This window comes from Corvus hawaiiensis, chromosome 3 (assembly GCF_020740725.1).
Source record: "Corvus hawaiiensis isolate bCorHaw1 chromosome 3, bCorHaw1.pri.cur, whole genome shotgun sequence".
Taxonomy (NCBI): domain Eukaryota; kingdom Metazoa; phylum Chordata; class Aves; order Passeriformes; family Corvidae; genus Corvus; species Corvus hawaiiensis.
The window spans coordinates 47,959,282-47,978,508 of record NC_063215.1 but is presented as its reverse complement, the minus strand read 5'-3'; the positions used below and the strand labels follow the sequence as shown (position 1 = coordinate 47,978,508).

Here is a 19,227-nt window from a genome sequence, read left to right as displayed (position 1 = left end):
TTGCAGTTACACTGTTTTGAGGGAGGCAGAGAAAGGTACGAAAGAAGAAGGGTCTGGAAGAAAATGTTTAATGTTTAAAAACTGTTATTCTTTTAAAAATGTTATCCCAAGTGCACCACACACTCAACTGTGATATAGAACAGTGTGTGGCAGTATAAATGATGTAGCAGAATCAACCCACAGACTAGCTAGGCACCACTATGTGGTCACATGGACTAATCTGGGAACCACTGATGCATAGGTACAGGATCTTAAGTAAAAAACCCTTCAGAAAAATGCCACAGAGGAAGATTAGAGCCAAAAAGTTACTGTGAGGAAAAAGAAAAAGGGGTTGATCACACTTCCTTTTGTATAACACACATTATATTATACAGAAAATGGGGGAAGGAGAGTGACAGATGCCTCTTCAAGACTGCGATTTCACTTGCTGACAAGTTTGCAGGGGTTTTCAAGACTTGAGTGGACAAAGCTCTGAGCAACTTGCCCTGAATTCAGTGTTGACCCTATTTTATAGAGAAAGCTAGATGAGAGACCACCTAAAGTCCCTTCCCACATGAAAGATTTCTAAACTCCATCAAGGAGAAAAAGGACACTAGAGAGAATCTAAACTAAGCAATCTGATGACTATTCAGTCAATAAAAGCCACACTTACTTGATTTATTTTGTTTCAATAACTGCAGTACCAGAGCAGCTCAATATGACACACAAGTGAAGCTATACTTGAAAAGTTTAGGACTTTATTTTAAACAATGATGTTTCTTTCTTTTTACAAAATGTTCCAGACTGTACAATACATCAACATTTTTCTAATGTAGGAGTTTCTTTTAATAATGTAACCATTTCCACTTGTTCAGTTTTGAGGTAGGAATACATACATTTCCAGTCAGTAATTTTAAAAAACACTTAAGCCCTTCCCACTATAATTCAAACACAAAAGCAATGCACAAGAACACAATGTGTTTTTCCACTATTCATTTTTCAGATAAAGTGGAAATAATGTAATGGCCTATAAAAGTTGGCCCATTAATTCTGTGAAGAAATCATGGAAAGATCAGAGTTAATATCATGGAGGTACATCCTCTAAGGCAGCACTTCCAGAAGGAGATTCCTCTGCCCCAGAAGCAGAGCTGTCAGGCAGAGGAATAGAGGCATCTATTTCCAAGGTGTCCTGCTTCTCCAGGTCACATTTCATGTCAGAATTTTCTTTGCCACTCACCTCTCCCTCTGACTCTTCAGCCAATTTATCTTGGGCCTGACCTGACTCCTCAGAATCATCCTTTTCATGCAGAAAACTGCAAATCATATTAGGCCTGCTGTAGGAAAAATCTCTGTCCTTGATCTGTAACCACTCTACTCCACCTGATTCAAAAGAGGAAAATTCTATTAGTGACAAAAGGAGTTAACAGCAGTTTTTTCTTAGTTTAAGTTCACTGCTATTTAGGCTGAGCCTGACCAAGATCTAAGTAAAAGAACTACTTACTATAGAAAGACGTGTTTGTCCCTCTCCTATTACTTTTCACATACTCATTTACTACTGTCAGAAATACAATGCAGGACTAAAAAGAGCTTTGCTCTGATCCAGTATGGCAGTTCCTGTTGTATTTAGGTGTCTGATGTCACCCTTAGACTCTTAAAATAACTTAAGCATAGATCAAAATGCAGAGAAAATATTTCACGAATGCAATGAAGAGAATAGAATGTTTGTTCACCTAAATATTAGACCTTCTGGCAATAGGTAATGACAACAGAGAGAGGACACAAGTTCTTGCACTCTCTAACACAAATGTAACAACAAGTTTCAATCTGTTGTTCCAACACAAGTTGGAACAACAGATTGAAACCACCCCAGACAGAAACAGGATTCCACTCCCGTTTTGATTTTTACTCAGTACATGTTGCCAATTCACAAGGTGTTGTAGTTACTTTGTATGCACAAGTTAAATTTCTGTCATCCCATAGAAACAAAGTGGTTTTCAGTAATTATCATCAGTATTGCTGCCCCAGAATAAAAAGGCCTTGATATTAAGCAAAATACTCTGTAGTATCAATTTAATATTACCTATACTATCACAATAATAGTTTCAATTTAATATTACATAATTATTTCTATGGAGAGAAGTGGTACATGGTATTGATAAGAATGCTGATGTTTAGTTAGATTCCAGATGACATTTCATTTTATGCCTCCTATGGCCCGTGTCCAGCTGACTACTCATATTTAAGGTAAATTGGCTATATATTCTTAAAATATGAAGCAGTAACACTGACTTGAGTGAAAAAAACCAGCAAAAAGCAGTAGAATAGTTCTAATGAATACTGCTATATATAGTAGGATACTCAGTGTTATGTAAAAGTACTGACTTTTGTACAAAAAAATGGATAAAGCAAACATAGGAGCCCTGAGTTCTGCCTACAGAATTAAAATCAATAGGAGTGGTCTTCTGGGTATGTCTTTGCAAGTAATTTAAATTCATTTCCATCTAAGTGTAAATTCAGTAAGTACAGTTCAGTTGTAATACAGACATGGAACATCTTCCTAAGGATATTATAGCTTTCCAATAATTACAGAGACTCAGAAAGTCATTAGAAAAAGTGATGGAAGTAGGAAAAAACAAAATCAACAAAGAACTACTAAACACCGCCTCTGATTTCAAAACTTCTAGATGACAGAAGAACATACCAGGGAGCACCAGTATGTTTGCCTTGCTCTTACACTTCTTTGTAGAAATCTCCTACTAGACATTTCTGGAGGCAGCATTGGTCAGAAATGTATTTAATTTTTGAAATTTAAATATACATATTTGATGCCTAAAGAAGAAAGTTCCTTGAACTTCCTGCATGCTCTTGAATCAAACACTCAGTAAAGGCTGACAGTCCCAAGCATAATCCACCCATGTCCACATGCATAAGAGCAGAAGCACTCACCAACGTTCTCTTCTCCTTCCTTCTTTTCTGTCAGAAGGGTCCGTGTCATGTTCAACTTCTTCACTGTGTGGCACTTGTATTTCAGTTGCACTTTTTGGTTGCCTTCTGCATCTACTAAGAAAAGAGGAGAAAAAACAATGCCCAAACCCCAATTGTTAGAGTGAATTCCACTAGCAACTGAAATAAAATAAATATTTTTAACCTCCCCAGCTACTGAAACGAAGAGAACATCAAATCATAACAATTACCTTGCTCTGTGTTTTCTTCAAAAACCACACAGGTTCCCAAGGTATCTATGAAAAACAAAGTGAGAAAGTTTTAGAGACTAATTTATATCAGCTGCAGGTACTGTGCCCACTGGCCCAGCTGTGAGAATGTTCTAACTTCCAGCCCCTCACAGAGCCCAGCACTGTTAAGGAACTCAGGAACAGACAGGAGTATCACAGTCATTGGAAGTCACTACAAGGGAGGACCCCAGACCATTTTCTTCCAGATCAGTGTTGTCACCACAGGGCAAATGAGAGAACTACAGATTGCACAACAGGTCAGTCCTGCTTACACAGGGGACAACAAGCACTTTATAGCATTTTATATCCCACATTTTTGTCTGCAGTAATACTAGCTGTTGCACCCCACAGTCAGCTTCCACTCAGACTTTCCTGGAAGTACCATGGATGCATGGTTAATTTAGCAGTAAACTCAGACTGCTGCTGCTCTACATGGTGTTATACAACTACCCACAATTTCAGCATCTCACAGGACCAATTGCAGTAAAACTACCTGATGTTAAGAAAGTTCTTTTGGTTACTTGAAAAAGGAGAGATTGTATTCACGCAGTTTTTCCTACCTTCATATTCTCCTGCAAATACATATCTGTCCACTTGTAAAATGGGCCTCTCTGTCTCTATTCCCTATAAAAAGAAGGACAAAATTGCACAGATGTCAGGTCTGTATTAGCCCAGGTGAATTTCTCACTGTAAGACCAGCAAAGACAGACATAGCAGAATCCAGATTACATCAGTTCCTCATCATACCTGTTCCTTTAAGCATATTAAATACAAAAATAAACCAGATAATACTCTTTTAGTAATCACAGTAAAAGCTAGTATAGAACTGTATAGAAAATGCTCTAGTATATTAAAATAAATCTAGATCAAACTGCAGCCAATGGTCTATCTAAGTTAAAGTGTTGTTATTTCCTCTAGGAAATTAATGTAACCTCCATTTCAAATTAATAAAAATGTAAGTGTTTGCATGAAGATGATGTTATTTTCTAAGCTTCAATTAATGTAAGTTCTGGAAAGCAGAATAACTTTCAAAACCCTTTGGAAAACACACAGGGTGAGGAAGTCCAGCATAAGGCATTACATCAGCACCAGGAATGCCACTGCAGGGTCACAGAAGCTTCTGTGATTACTGTGTATCTATATAGTGAAGGAGTTGGAAATTGTTGCTATTTTATTTTTTTAAACAAGGAGTGAAACAGCAGGGAAGCATTTCTGTCAGCTCATTCCCTTCCTCTACAGCACAGGTTTTCCAAATATACAGGCCAGGATCCCATTTTTCTTATGTAAGATATACCTATGTAGTGTATTTTGATAAAAATCAGTGTCTGAACAGAATACACTAATTAAGGCAAAATGACTTTGGATAGTACCTTGTGAACATCAGAACTATTCAGGACATGAAGACAAGCACATGCTAAAAGTTTTGAAGATAAGGCATTATGTGGTAAATTGCATAAAATCCAGAATATTACACAAGTTAATATGAATTTGTGCAATTTTCCTCTTAGATATTTCTGTGTTTCAAAGTACAAGATCAACAAGATTTAAGTTCTGGGATTCTCTTCTACATAAATTGAGAACACCAATAACATTAAGCTAATATAAAGAACATTGGGGGGGGAGGTTGTGGGGTTTTTTGGTTTTGTTTTGGTTTTTTTACAAGAAATAAATAAAAATAATAACACATCAGTACTAAGCAATAGCATTATGGGGGGTTTATATTCAAAATTTTATTTCTTTGGCTGATTTGCATTCCTTTGTGGACTATGCAGAATTGTCTTCCCCTTATGTGACCAGCACCACAGAAAACTTGCTAAACAGAGTAACACACAGCAGCACCTTTAATTAAGGATTTAACAACAGTTGTCCCTTACAAAGAGTCTCAAGGAGTGCTTACTCAGTGTGGAGTGAGTGACTGCAAGTAGACTTGGATACAAGTAGGACACAGTATGGATACTTTATAACCTTTTACTAGTAACGTTTCAAGGGAATCTCAAAGCAGAACATTGAAAAGAATCCCACCAGCAGTATTGAAGCATCTGTAGCCATTCAGCCACCAGTAGTGAATCATACACCTAACAAGAGATCAAGGAAGGAAACCTGCTTATAAAAGCATATCCATCCGAAGATGAATATTTTATGACTCTTGATTGTATTTCTACTTTTGAGACATTCAGAATTGACTTTACCACTCACATATATTCTGATCAGTGGCAAACTCAGATGTTCTCTTCCATCTTTTCAGTCTGTAATAAAGGTCTGCTTTCAGAAAGTGTTTACAACTCAATGGTACTTGTACTATCTATACAGCTCTCATAGTCCACACAGGTTTTGAAGGGCAAATAAAATCTGTCCTATAAAGTTATTAAAAAACTCAAAAGGAATAGGACAGGGAAACCAGATTCCTACAATAACCTCACAGTGAAGCAAACAACATCCAAAACTGTTTACCAGATGGTTAATACCCAGTTATCCTTTACAAGACTTGAACTTGCCAGGACACATCTGCAAAAAACCCCATTGTAAATACAGTGAAAATCTTAAATATTTTGCTTTACCTGTCAGCTGTATTCCATTTATTTGATGAAGTGTGATTAAATTTTTTTTAATGTGCAAATTACATAATTAAAAAAAATTAACTTAGAATGCAAAATCAGAGCAGTTACTGGTCCAAGCTTATATATACTTCTGAAAATGTTTCCTTATATTTACATAATAATATATTCAAAGACTTTATGCTGTTTCTGAAAGAGAACCAACAACATGCAGCCACATACAGCACACATAATTCTCTATCAAAGATTTGATCTAAATGTTATCAACATCAAGAAATTTAGAAGCAGCCTCAGTCCCTTGTTCACATCCATAATAACTTACCCCTTTCCTATTGTGCTGTAATCACTCACCAAAATCTTGCATTTGTTTTCACATTTTTCTAAGAAGTCTGAATCAATAATTCCTGATAGCTCAACCATGACCAGTTGCTCCTACAAGAAAAGTTGATAATGTACAGCTCAGGAAAGATAGAACAGAACTCAGGAAAGAAAAAAGAACCCCCGAAAGCAATCTACACCGATAAGAACAGCATACAAAGACCCAGACTTTAAGGATAAACAGACCCCAAATTGGAGTTGTGCTCCATTTTGTCAAGAGACAGAACTCTTGTAATACACACGGAAATGTAGTGACCCACTACTCCATACGACATCTGTTTCACACCTGAATTTCCTGGCCTTTTCTTCCTAGCTAGGAATGGGGGAGCACTTTTTTCACCCTTGAAAAATGAGCACCAATATGGCTCTGGGGAGACCCTACAGCATCTTCCAGTACCTAAGGGGGTCTATAAGAGAACTGGAGAGGGACTTTTTACAAGGGCATGTAGTGACAGGACAAGGGGCAACAGATTTAAATCGAGAGCAGGTTTAAATTAGATATTGAAATTTTCATTAATGAAAATGAATTTTTTTACTGGGGGGGGGGGGGGGGGTGTGTGGCACTGGAACACGTTTCCCAGAGAAGCTGTGGATGCCCCATGCCTGGAAGCGTTCAAGACCAGGTTGGATGGGGCTTTAAGCAACCTGGTCTAGTGAAAGGTATCCCTGCCCATAGCAGGGGGTTAGAACCAGATGATTTTTAAAGGCCCTTCCAAACCCAAACCTTTCTCTGCTTCTGTGATTTTATGGCGACAGGAAGCAACAGAACGTGGAAGATCGCTTTCTGACCACACCGTTTTCCGGGAAGCCCGAAGCAGAACAGCCAGACCCACACAGCTCTGGGGACGGGACCCCTGTGGGGCCCGAGAAACCCGCCAGCCCCAGGGAAACGCGCTCGGTCCGTGCCCGGCCACTCTCCCAGCCTGCCCCGCCGGCCGGGAGGAGCGGGGGCGGGCCACGCCCCGCGGGGGGCCGGACCCTTCCCCGAGGGCTGGGGAGCGACCCGGTGTCGGCACCCACCAACCTCCACCTCGTCCTCCTCCGCTCCATCGCTCCTCCCGCCCTCGCTGCCCGCCGCCGCCGCCATGTCGCCAGCGCCCGCCCCGCGCCCGCCTCAGCGCGCACCACGTGGGGCCCGCGCCGCCATCTTAGAGCGGAGCGGCCCCGCCCCGCCGCCGCAGCCCCGCTCCTCCCTCAGCGCCGCGCGGGGTGACCGAGCGGCCCTGGCCTCCGCTCGGTGCTGAAAAACAAAAATATTAGCTGCTTTTTGGCACTCCCGAAAGCTCTTCTAGTTTTTCTTGAATCTCAGATATGGTACCGGAAAATGGGGATCCCTAAAATATCGTCTTCCCCCCCGCCTTATTTTTAAAGAAAAGGGCTACCGGACACATCTTATTATTAACACAAATAATGACCTCCTTCTGGTACAGACCATTAGTTTAGAAAGCTTTTATTAAATAAGAAAATATACAGTTAGTTTCTACCCCTCGTGTCCTTTGCATGATGCTTTCTAGTTATCTTGACACGTTCAAACACCCCCCATCAAATACATCCCTCTGACCAGGGTTTCTGAGATGTCTTAATCTATAAGTGCAGGATGTTGTTTTCCACAAAAATCAGATTTGTTTCTCAGTTTGCAACAATAATTGCAATATAAGCCAATAGTTACACACTCGAGAGAGGCATTGATTATTTTTTTTCCAGAGTTCTGCAAGCCTGGGTGCCCAGTGGAATTCCACAAATCAAGCACAACAACTATCAAAACCTTTTACTATTTATACATTTCAGCAAACAGGAAGTAGTATTCATTTGCTACAAGTTTAATAGTTCTCTTATTAATTAGTGTTTTATCTTCTCTTGGTTAATGATTCTCTCGCTTCTCATGCTAATCAGTCCCATGGTGTTTCTCTTCTTTTGGGCCGATGGGTTTTTGGGTCGATGAGTCGGTGGTTGGGATCTCCCCCTGCAGAATTACCTTTTACCTGGTCAGAGCTGATTCAGCACAGTTGCTGGGTAGGGTTTATTAGTTTGTTCCTCATCTTGGGGATTCTGTCAAATGTCCTTGTGGCCCATAAATTCTGCATTCTTTGTGTCTGCTGTCAATGGTACATCCTTCTTCCCAACTTTGTTAACCTCCCTCTAGGTGTGAGATGGCTGAAACCTGTCAGGCCCTAAAGCTTAACAAGGCATTTCTACCAACAAGTAATTTGTCTTTGTAACATCTGGACATCACTTAGAGCTTGTTGTCTGCTCTCTGTTTCACAGATTAAATCTCCCTTCTTGTTGATTAGATTTGAAAGTATACAAAGATCAAACATTAAAGAACATCCTTTCTTAAGAAAATTTTACATATTCCACATTTTGCTACAATGCTGCACTCCATAATTCTAAGTCTTATACTGGTTTTGTAAATTTCCCATTTTCTTTCAGTATGCTGTATTTCTTATTTTGTATCAAAGGTGTCTCCCTACTCATTGTGTTAAAATCATTAATTAAAATGTTAAATAAAAACTGATTGCAAGTGAAATCACTGAAAATTTTCTTCCAGCCTCTCCTTAACTTCCATAAGATAAACATAAATGTCAGCATTGCACCATACCAAGTGTTTAACTATGTCAGCATAGGTGTAATCTAATGCACTTCTCCTTTTCCTAGAAAAATCACAGATCTTAATAATATCAAATAAGTTTAGCAGGGTTTTAATTTGGCTTCAGGCTTTGTCTCATTTTCTGTTAAGCTTCATATTTTTAATTATTTTTTTTAAGAGCTTGTTTTAGAATATTGCATACTGCTGTGGTAAAAACAGCCTATAAATCTGGAATTGTTCTAAATACAGAAAAAGATGCTGGATTGTGTTACCTTTTCACCAGGCAAATTGCAGAGGCTTGAATTTTGACTGCAGGGAATAAAAGCTGTGGAACAGATGTTTGGTATACTACAAGTGTTAATTATCAGATATTTTAAAATAACATTTTGTATCATTGTCTGTATTTAGGAGTTTCAGAAGACGACAAAAATAAATTTTTGGGTATTTGATATCTGCCACTGGAACAAGATAGACAAATAACATTATTAATAGCTTGTTGAGCATTTCTGACAGAGGTTTTTAATGAGCTTCTAACTTTTAAGGATGTAAGGTAACTTTAGCTAGCTGATCTCATGCTGTATAATATGAGTACATGTGTAGTAAACCAAATCTTTTAATAATTCTTAACTACTGGTTTCTCTTTATTAATCATTATACTCAGCAGTTTTTGCACCAGGTCTGCCTCACTTTAGATAAAATTTTTGTTGTTTTAAAAAAAACATTCTACCTCAATAAAGCAGAATCAACGCTCTATTTGGAATATATATATATATATATATATATATATATATATAAATCAATTGTCATAACAGTCAGTGCTTCTGTAATGTTACATTAATACAATCATTCTCTTTTTACAGCTGGGAGGAGGTGAAGTGATATAGTTAAAAACTACAGAAAGCCCTTACAGGAATGTAAATGTGTGCCAGATCAGCCTGTGTAAATCATAGGCTGGCATGAACTGCTGTGAAGGAGCAAGTACATTTATTTGCTTTTATATCAGCCTAAGTGGCGTGTGGTATCCAGGGTCATCTCAGTCTCCCAGTTTTCGTGATTCAGGGCATGCAGTCGGATGCCAGGAAATTTTTGGTGCATTAGTGCCAAAGGTATTTTAGAAGAGATTACTGCATTGTCAGGCTAAATTTGCCATAGGTATTGGTGGTTTACCTTGGTCTTTCCTATCCTGGCAGGAGTATTTCAACAACTTATCTCTTAAAAGAGACTGTCCTCAGAGTCTGCCAGCAAGATTGAACTGCTTGATGAGATAAATATGGAAATACACATCTTGAGGATCCATGTTTTGGGTTTCTGAGGCGTCAGATAACAGTCCTGTCAGTGCTTGAACAGATTTATGTGTGCATGCTGCCAGAGGCCAATACCTCGGTGGCACTTAGGTAATTCTGAGTCAGTGAGAATTAAATGGTCAATTTAAAATAAATGATCGTGTTTGAGATCTACGTACGGAGTATGGATGCACTGGTTTCTGTGGGTTCATCTGCAATTCAAGCATGTTAATATGTATTTTATTGGGCCACGTAGTTTGCAAATTTTAGTTGTGGAAGTTCATAGATTAGAGGCTTGGACTATCTGTTTAGCAATAAACATTGTTGCAGTTAAGGTACATTACAGGAAATTAGAGAAAGTTCACTGAAACACATAATGAATAAATTCTGGCTTACTACTTTGTCTCATTTTTCCATTTTATTTTGATTTTTATTTCATGTTTGGAATTCCTTCTCAGTCATTTTGCAGAAGGGAAGTGCCCTTTCTCCATTCCCTCCTGAACACATTACTTTCTTTGTGAGGCCCTGGCACTAGTCTATCTAAGTAAAAGGTTAAATGTTTTGTAAAAGCACAGAGTAAGATAGGAGTCTTTGTTTGAGCTCTTGTGTTTTTTTCTGCCTGTTTAGATTCTGAGTGTCTCTGGTTGAAAGCCTTTTGTATTATGTAGTGAGAAACTACAGAATTTAGCATTTAAAAAATGATAATAGGTCATATGTGTGCATATATACACACACAACTTATATTTAATCTTTGTGTCTGTGCTATTTGCTGAATTGACAGCCTCAGGAGAAGGGCATTGTAGTTCCTAGGCTTATTTTCAGTTGGAAATATAACTAAAAGCAGTGATATGACAAAAGGTGATTGCCTGTGGATATCAGAAGAGACTCAGTAAAATGCTACCATGTGAAACATCTAAATGTCATAACACAGCTTCATAAGGTGCAGAGAGATGCAGGAGAAAGCTTTTAAGAGACTAGTGTGTGTTTCTGGCTGCAGCTGGAGTTACAAAAGGTAAATTGGCCCCAAAGACAAAGTTAATTTGCTGATAGTACTACAGAAGATGATTTCCATTTCTCTGCAGCTACATTGCTGAGCCTCTTCAGTTAGGAATTTGCAAGCCAAACCAGCTCACAGGTACTGACCAAAAAAAAAAAAAAACCAACCCCCACGAAAATCCCACGTGCTTGTTTCCTTTGCATATGTGCCTTTGTCTTTTCTAGAATTCCTTAGGCATTATGTAAGGAAATCCTAGGAACTCTATTAGACAAAGCAGTGAAGGGTAGGTACAGTAAGGGGTACAGAGCTGGTTCTGTTTACTGTGTCTAGTCTAAAACAATGGAGTGAGGGGGTACAGTAGGAAGGGAAGGGGGAGCAGTGGGCTCACATTTTTCTCAGTATTTCATTTGTCCCCTACAGAAGCACTTCTTGTTGTCTTTGACATCCCTCAAAGGCTTCAGTTCCAGCTGGGCTTTAGCTTTTGGGACCTCATCCCTGCATACCTGAACAATGTCTCTGTATCCCTCATAGGTTACCTGCCCTTGATTCCACCTTCTCTATGCTTCCTTCTTGTGTTTGAGTTTGGAGGTGCTCCTTGTTCACCCACAGAGGTCTCCTGGCATTACCCCCAGAGGTCTCCTGGCATTTTTGCCTGACTTCCTAGTCATTGGGGTGGACGACTCTTGAGCTTGGAGGAGGTGCTCCTTGAATATTAACCAGGTTTATTGGGCTCCCTCTTCCCTCCAGGGCCTTATTCTATGGGGCTCCTGCAAAAGTCCTTGAAGAGACTCATTTCGTCTTGTCTTCCTTAGGAAAAAAGAGCTTAGCTGTTAAAAGTAATGGATGCTGCCTCCTGCACGCAGCAAGCTCAGAGCTTCAAATGCTCCTTCCTTGGGAACACCCTGAAGAAACTTGGTGCTGTATTCACATGGGGAAGGAATGCATCTTCATGTATTTAAGTGATAGATCAGGAGGAGAGTGGCGTGGCAAAGCTGAGAACTGCTGCAGTGTCCTGCATGGAGTTCTAAAACAGGGATCCCTCCCAGTAAAACGTGGCAGGTGACAATCTTCTGAAGCAGGTGGTAACAGATAGGGAGTAAATTAAATTAGTTGTTATCCAGCTGGATCAGAATGGGATGTCTATCTACAGAGCTGACTTGCTAATTTATGAAATGTCAAAGTTTGGGATCTTTTACAGGACCTCAGATAATTTGGCATCAGTTATTTGGGATACCAGGATGGAAATTCTTGTTCCTGTTGGGTTGAAAGGAGCTGAAAGCCCTTGACTTCAAAGTTCACCAGGAATAATTATTTTTCAGGGCCAAGCTCTTGTTAAATCCCAGCTGGCCTGTCTGTATTTCATAGAATCAGAGAATGTCTTGGGTTGGAAGGGACCGTAAAGATCCCTGGGTTCCAACCCCCTTGCCATGGGCAGGGACACCTTGCAGTAGACTGACTTGCTGAGAGCTCCATCCAACCTGGCCTTGAATGCTCCCAGGGATTATGCATCCACAACTTCTCTGAGCAGCCTGTTTCAGTGCCTAGCCGCCCTCACAAGAAAGAATTTCTTCCTAATATCTAATCTGAACTTGCCCTCTTTCAATTTAAATCCATTCCCCCTTGTCTTGTCTTCATGCTCTTGTAAAATGTCTCTCTCCAGCTCTCTTGCTGGAGAGAGTTGCTTTAGGTATTGGAATGCTGCTCAAAGGTACCTCTGGAACTTTCTCTTTTCCAGGCTGGACAGTCCCAAATCTCTCAGTTTTTCCTCATAGGAGAGTATTTGTTTAAAATGTATTTTAAACAAACTGATATGAATGACCCTTGGAATTTTTTTTGCATACAATTATGTAAAATCAGAAGGTTATTTCTCTTTCATATTTATTCACTGATTTTGATCAATGTTCCCATGGCTTACTTTTTCTTTAAGTGAAATATTTTTACTGAATTGTGTTTTGTTTTCCATCTACATGAACACTGTTTTGCTTGTTAGTGAAGTGCTGTTAAAAGCAATTTTTACGCACCTCAAGAACTGCCAGAGTGGTTTGCAGTGCAGGAAATAAATATTAGTTATTAATCAATCTGCATCAGAAACATCAGAGTCTTGACTCAGTAGGTTTTTATTGAGGTGTAACTTGGCAGCAATTTGGAATTCCTGGTAGTTTAGTGCTTGTGTAGTTATGCCCACTGACCTGCAGAAAATGTTTCTAACACAGTATAAAAAATAAGAATCATATTGCTGAAACCTGAGGGTCAATACTATATGCATTTTTTTTTTTTTCTTACTGTGATATCACTACAAGGTGTAAGAGTGTTGCTTTTTCAGTGTTAGTTCATACTGTGTGGGTGAAATCATAAATGCATTCTGTGTCTCCAAAGAACAGGACAGAACTGCCAAAAGTGAGGCAGGATAGAGTGGAGTAGCCCAATAAATAAGTCCAGTTGTACAACCAAGAGAAGGATGCACTGACTCAGTTATCCATCTGTGTTTATCTCTAGAATTACTAAAAATCTATTGCTCCATGAACACCAAAACCCCCAAATCCAGTATAGGAGACTAAGAAAAGCTAGTTTAATTTGGGATAGCGTGATACTGTGTATATGAGACACTTGAGGGAAGGAGAGTAAACACCAGATATAAATTATATAGAGAACGTGAAAACAGCCCTTTGTACTACTGAAGGATATTGAGACAAATCAGAGTTAAACTGAATTCCAAATAAGAAATGCATCTTGTTAGGACTGTAGTATGTAGATGGTGGCAAACACTTCCTGATAAGGAAAATCAGGCACTGTAAAAGCAGAAAACAAAAGAGAAAAGATTGTCTGTGTACTCTTGAGTGTTGTAGGTAAACATTACATTGATCAGAGTCATGAGACTAAAATTTTTGGTGCCATAAAATTTAGGCTTCTTGGCCTGGACTTGATTTTTGATCACCATCATGCATGATCTGCTTCAAACTATTTTTATAGAAGAACCATTCTGAAATAATGATCTTGCTGTACTTGCAGCTGATGCGCTTGCATCAAAAAAAGATCTGTTTGCATAACAGACTACAGTGGACTGTGGCTCTTAAAAGAAACTAAGCTGCCAAAGAAAAAATTGTTGATACAGGTTAGGAGAAAATGGTCTGTTTTCAAAATGAAGGGTGATTATTCGTGTATTTTCATGGAAATTTGAAGTGTGAAACATACTTCTAAATTATTTGTTGGAAAAAACCTTAAAAAAACAAAGACAGAAAGTGAGGCACTGAAGTTAGATGATGGTACTGTATTTTTGGGGTTCTAAAAATGAAAGCCTACTGTGAGATTTAACACAACTGGATGGTAAAACTGCAGGTGAATGGCAACCATTTTCTGTCTCAGGAACTCCTGAGATAAAGATTGGTGAAGAATGAGGACATAGCTTTGCATGCTAGTCCTGCATGTTCTGCTGCTTTTGCCGGGCATTCACTATGGGCTGATTTAGGTGACAAGGGTACTGGCTAGGTGGATCTTTGATCTGTCTCACTGTATGGCTGGTCTAGGCTCTTGAATTCAGTTCGGAATGACAAGCTGAAAAGCTGGCAAACTTGTTACATTCCTTTCCAAAATTTGTAAAGGCAAAAATTTATATGAACTCAATGGGAGATTGGACGAATACTTGAAGGAGGGATCCACTGGGAATAACAACATGGGCAAATCCTGTCAAACCAAGGACATAACTGACCTGACAGATGGGAGCACACCATATGTACTTGTGTTGTTCACTCAATGGCCACTGCTGCAGACGGTGTAGTGAGTGAGCTAGACCCAAAAGGTGAAACCTTTTATGAGCAATAAATTGTGTTTAGCAGCTTCATTTTTAATTCTAGATATTTATTTCCACTGTCTCTTGTACGGAGAAGCACAGGAATACAACATAGTAGATAAATGACAGCAGATAAAAACCCAAGAGATGGAAATCCCTGTGAAGTTCCCATTGTCACTTAACATATCATCGCACTTGGTATGCTTACAATTACTGCTTTTACTCATGAAGGTATCAGTTCTTGGGAAAGGCTATTATTGGGCTCTTCAGGAATTCTATGTAGGAAGACTGTGAAAAGTATTGTGAATGACTTTTAAGACTTTAAAGCTATTGGAAAAGTAATTCTGAGGAGTTGTGTGTAAAACCAGTGCACTGACCCACTACAGCATGTCTTGCCTTTATTTTCAAGAGGAAGGAAGAGTAATGAATGGTGAAGAAGGACCTGAATCTATACCAAAGTACATTTACCATTTACACTGACTAGGGAATACTGTTCAGCAACACCAAGCAAAAAGTGGAAAGAAGGACATTGTCACAGTTGACCACATTCTTTCAGTAGTTCTTCCTTCCTGACTCACCTTGTGTGATAGATAATGTGTTTGGAAAGCAAGGACAGAAATGCAACATGATAATCTCTCCCATGACAGTTAGATCTCTTAAAATATTTTATATTTGTATGAATCTGTTGGTTTTTGTTCTGCTTTGTTTTGTTTTTTAAATTGGTTCATAGACCAGCTTAGGCACCACACCGTTGTGATGTTAACACAAACTCACATTACCATATCCTGTAAGATTTTGTTACTCCATTTCCAGTATAGTTTGTATTATGCAATTAAAATGCAATTAATTGGAGAACCAAATCCTAAAACTAGCTTTTGTTACAGGACACAGTGCCTAGGGTCATCTGAGGGTATATCTACATGGATGGGTGCAGACAGTGACAGGTTCACTCTGCCTGTGCCCTGAACCAGCCAGAGTAGCAGCTGCATAGCTGCAATTTGTGTGTGGCTGAACTTGAGTTAATAAGGCTGGCTGTGAAGCAGGATACATTAGCTTGGGCTCAGAACTGTGCTAATGTGGCCACATGATTTCTGGAAAGAAGCCGGTCTTACATCCAGCTGGCTCAAAGCATGAAGAGAGCAAAGAAATGACTGTCTCTGTAAGCTAGTCGGAAATGCAGGTCAGGAGATGAAGTGTGAAAGAGTTTATCTATATTTTTATAGCTGCTGTGAATGAAATTTTCACTTTTTTTTTAAGAAAATAAACCTACTAATGACAATTGTCTGATTTAGTTTGCAGTAAGCTTATGATATTTTCAGTATATATGAGTGTACACGGTTGACTTCTAATGTATATCAGGATAGATTACTTTTTAAAAATAATAATTTTAATTTGTTGGGGGTTTTTTCCCCTAGAAAAGCAGGTGGGCAATTTTTTTAAAAAACCAAAGATCTGTTACCCTCAAGGCTTGAAGACCTTACTATCCCTTACTACTTACATTTGCAGTGAAACATAGCAAGCAATCGAGAGAGGGAGATACAATTGTCAGCTCAAATTCCAAATTGGACCTAGGCAGCTCTGGAGGGAGTTACTAGCTGTCTGAAAATGCCCCAGCAGCACTTATTGATGATGTGATTTTTTTTTTCTTTTTTTTTTTTTTCCCCATAGAGATTTGCTCTTAGAGGAGAATAATTTATACTTTCTCATATGTATTTCCAAATGGTGGATAGACTCAAGGCACTTTATACAAGTCTATAATGAAAATGGAAAATAGTGAATTCTAATGGCATTGACTTTTTTAGCTCTCTTTATTTGCACTCTTGGAGATTCTGAAGGCAAGTTGTTTACACTAAGGATCATCTTTTACAGTCAGTAGCAACACATAAATATGCTCTACACATAATTAATTCAGGACTTTCTGTTCCTATTTCTGCTCTTACAAGCATGTGTTGTATTTGTGCTAGTTCCCCAGTGCACCACCTTCTAACATCTTCTTTTGTAACTAATTTCATAACTTTTTATTGCAGTTCTTGCATTCTGAGTAGGTTATACTGGATAACATGTTACTGACTGAATGGTGACTGATGCTAAAGTACATTCATCTGAACATGTGCTAAATGAGTTTTTTTAAAAGAAGATTGCTATTAAGTACTGCTTTATCTGCCAGGGTCGTCATACTGTAATTAAGCATCAAAATTACAGGAGCTGAGAGAAGATGCCCATAAGTTTATGCTGTCATATCTTTATTTTAAGCCAGTATTTTTGCTTTATCCTCCTTAAAGGATTGAACATGACATCCAAATGTCAGACTTGAACATCTTAGCCATAAGGTCAATCATTAATACCTATCATGGGTTCAGAATCCCCTGCAACGAAGTAAGAGACTTCTGTTTTAACAAATAGAAGTTTATGTTGCCATTTAGATACGTATGTTCTTATGAAAAAAACACCAGGCACCAATTTTAAGATACAAAATTACTTTATTTTTGAAGAGGATCATTTTTTAGAAGATACTATGGTAAAACCCCAAACTTTCTGTCTTTACGTAAGAGTTATATAATATTGTACACTTCCACCGTGCATGAAAGCATGCCCAGTCCCTTGGAAGGAGGAGAGTTTTTCCTCATGTAGAAGCTACAGAGTAACACCTAAGACTTGCTCTCCCTTATATTCAGTGTGTTAAAACACATAATGATGTGTAACTGGCACCATTTCAGTTCCTTTAAGCTTATCCTGCCAGCACTGCTCTGGAAACCAGAAAAGGCAAGGCAAAGCATTACATGGATTACAAACACCCTTCTGTCATCTTCATGTTGGGAGCAATCCAGATGGAAAGATTCTACTGGAAAGAACAGCTTTGGACCAGTCTGGGCAAGGGATTGTGTGTTTGGCAACAGCTACAAAATGGCCAGATCTGGCACTGCTGACAGGAGAAGTGGTCACTGCCAACATCTCTCTTTTACTTCAGTTTCTCGAATCAGCTCAGAATTAACAGGCAGTAGTTCTGAATTTGTGAATAGAAGCGAAAAAAAATTTTCTCTTTCCTTCTTCTCTGCTATCCCAAGCAACTCTTCCCCCCATATTAGCAGATACACAAAGTGACCAGCAGTAAATGATTCATTTATTTGGCTTTGCTGCTTCTCTGGAATTCCCGAACTGCATCCTTTTTTTTTTTTTTTTTTTTGAGGAAGCATGCTCAAGAATTTTAGGAACTATAAAACTAATCCTAATCTAGCACTGAAGCAAGAGATACTATGATGAGTATTTTCACTGCTGGACACAGCAAAAACGTAAAAAATTATTCAACTTCTACACTATTCAATCTTTACGCTGGTGTCTTTAATCAATGTCATTTTGGTTACTCAGAAGAGCGTGAGTAGTTCAAATTTCTTGGTCTGATTTAGAATATATATATTTATTCTTATGTAGCCTTAAGATTGTCTTATCAAAAGAATCCTCATAATATTGTGGAATCAGGGTGATTACCAATGAAGGATCATTCCACTCAGCCTTTCCATGTTACCATCTTTTCTAACTTTCTAGTTGCCAGTGGTGCTTCTGTGACATGAAGTAAATGCCATTCTTTCTATACTGTATAACTGGTTTACAGGATTGTGAAAAGAGTAAGCACTTCCGTTCCTGCATGCAGTCCCCATGACTCACTAGAAGTCCAAGTCTCAAGATGAAGACTTACAGGTCATGTCTCCTTCCCACTTGGTCCTTAAAAGTACTTAAAGAGACAGCTGTCTGTCTTCCTGTGTGGTTTCAGTTTACATCAGATTTAGTTGTATTCCGGGTTGCTTATCAGTACAGTAAAATCCCGAATGGCTTTTTTTTTTATGGCAACGTCCTTTTAAGGATGGAACATCCTTTTAAGGGGGAGACACAGGTGACATTTCTATTCTCCTCAGCATACAAGCAACCATTCCTCTGATTCCAGTAGGGTCCCTGAGGCAGTGGAAGGAATGATTGAGCATCTGCAAAAAGGCCTGACTTCAAATCTTCCCATTTCACCCCAGAATGCATAAAAAATGTATTTTTCTGCAGATGGCTAGAGGTCCATTAAGAAATTGTATGGGATGTATGGTTCCTGGAAAAACAGAAACTTCCCATCACACTGTCTCAGAGCTCAGGCTCCACTGCTAGAGTGCAATTTGGTTAGATTTGCAGATAGAGCAATCAAAATAATTCCAAGTCCCTTCAGAGTCTTAAACAATCTTGAAAATTAAGGATCCCAAAATAATAAAACTTGAGGAATTGTTACAAAAATGGTAGTCTAGAACTGCTTATTTTTAAGGTGTCCTTCATAGTTTTCCATATTTATAGATATAAATATATACCAGTGTGTATTTACTTTATATGTAAAATGTGTATTACACATGGAATACAGAGATTGTAAAAATTTCTTGAGTCACCATCACATAAACT

The 19,227-nt window shown here is 38.7% G+C and overlaps 1 protein-coding gene across 2 annotated transcripts; it reads right to left on the bottom strand.

Annotated features, from left to right (window-relative positions):
- Positions 1-715: 715 nt before the first annotated feature.
- GTF3C6 (general transcription factor IIIC subunit 6) lies at positions 716-7,232 on the bottom strand. Of its 2 annotated transcripts, none has more exons than XM_048298435.1 (6): positions 7,170-7,232; positions 6,119-6,199; positions 3,773-3,836; positions 3,174-3,218; positions 2,926-3,039; positions 716-1,359 (listed from the first exon to the last, which is right to left on the bottom strand). In XM_048298435.1, the coding sequence occupies exons 1-6, from the start codon at positions 7,230-7,232 to the stop codon at positions 1,064-1,066; spliced, it is 663 nt and encodes a 220-aa protein (XP_048154392.1). In that variant the 3' UTR covers positions 716-1,063. The 2 variants fall into 2 exon arrangements, with proteins under 2 accessions (XP_048154392.1, XP_048154393.1); XM_048298436.1 differs by having other exon boundaries at positions 2,926-3,036.
- Positions 7,233-19,227: the final 11,995 nt, after the last annotated feature.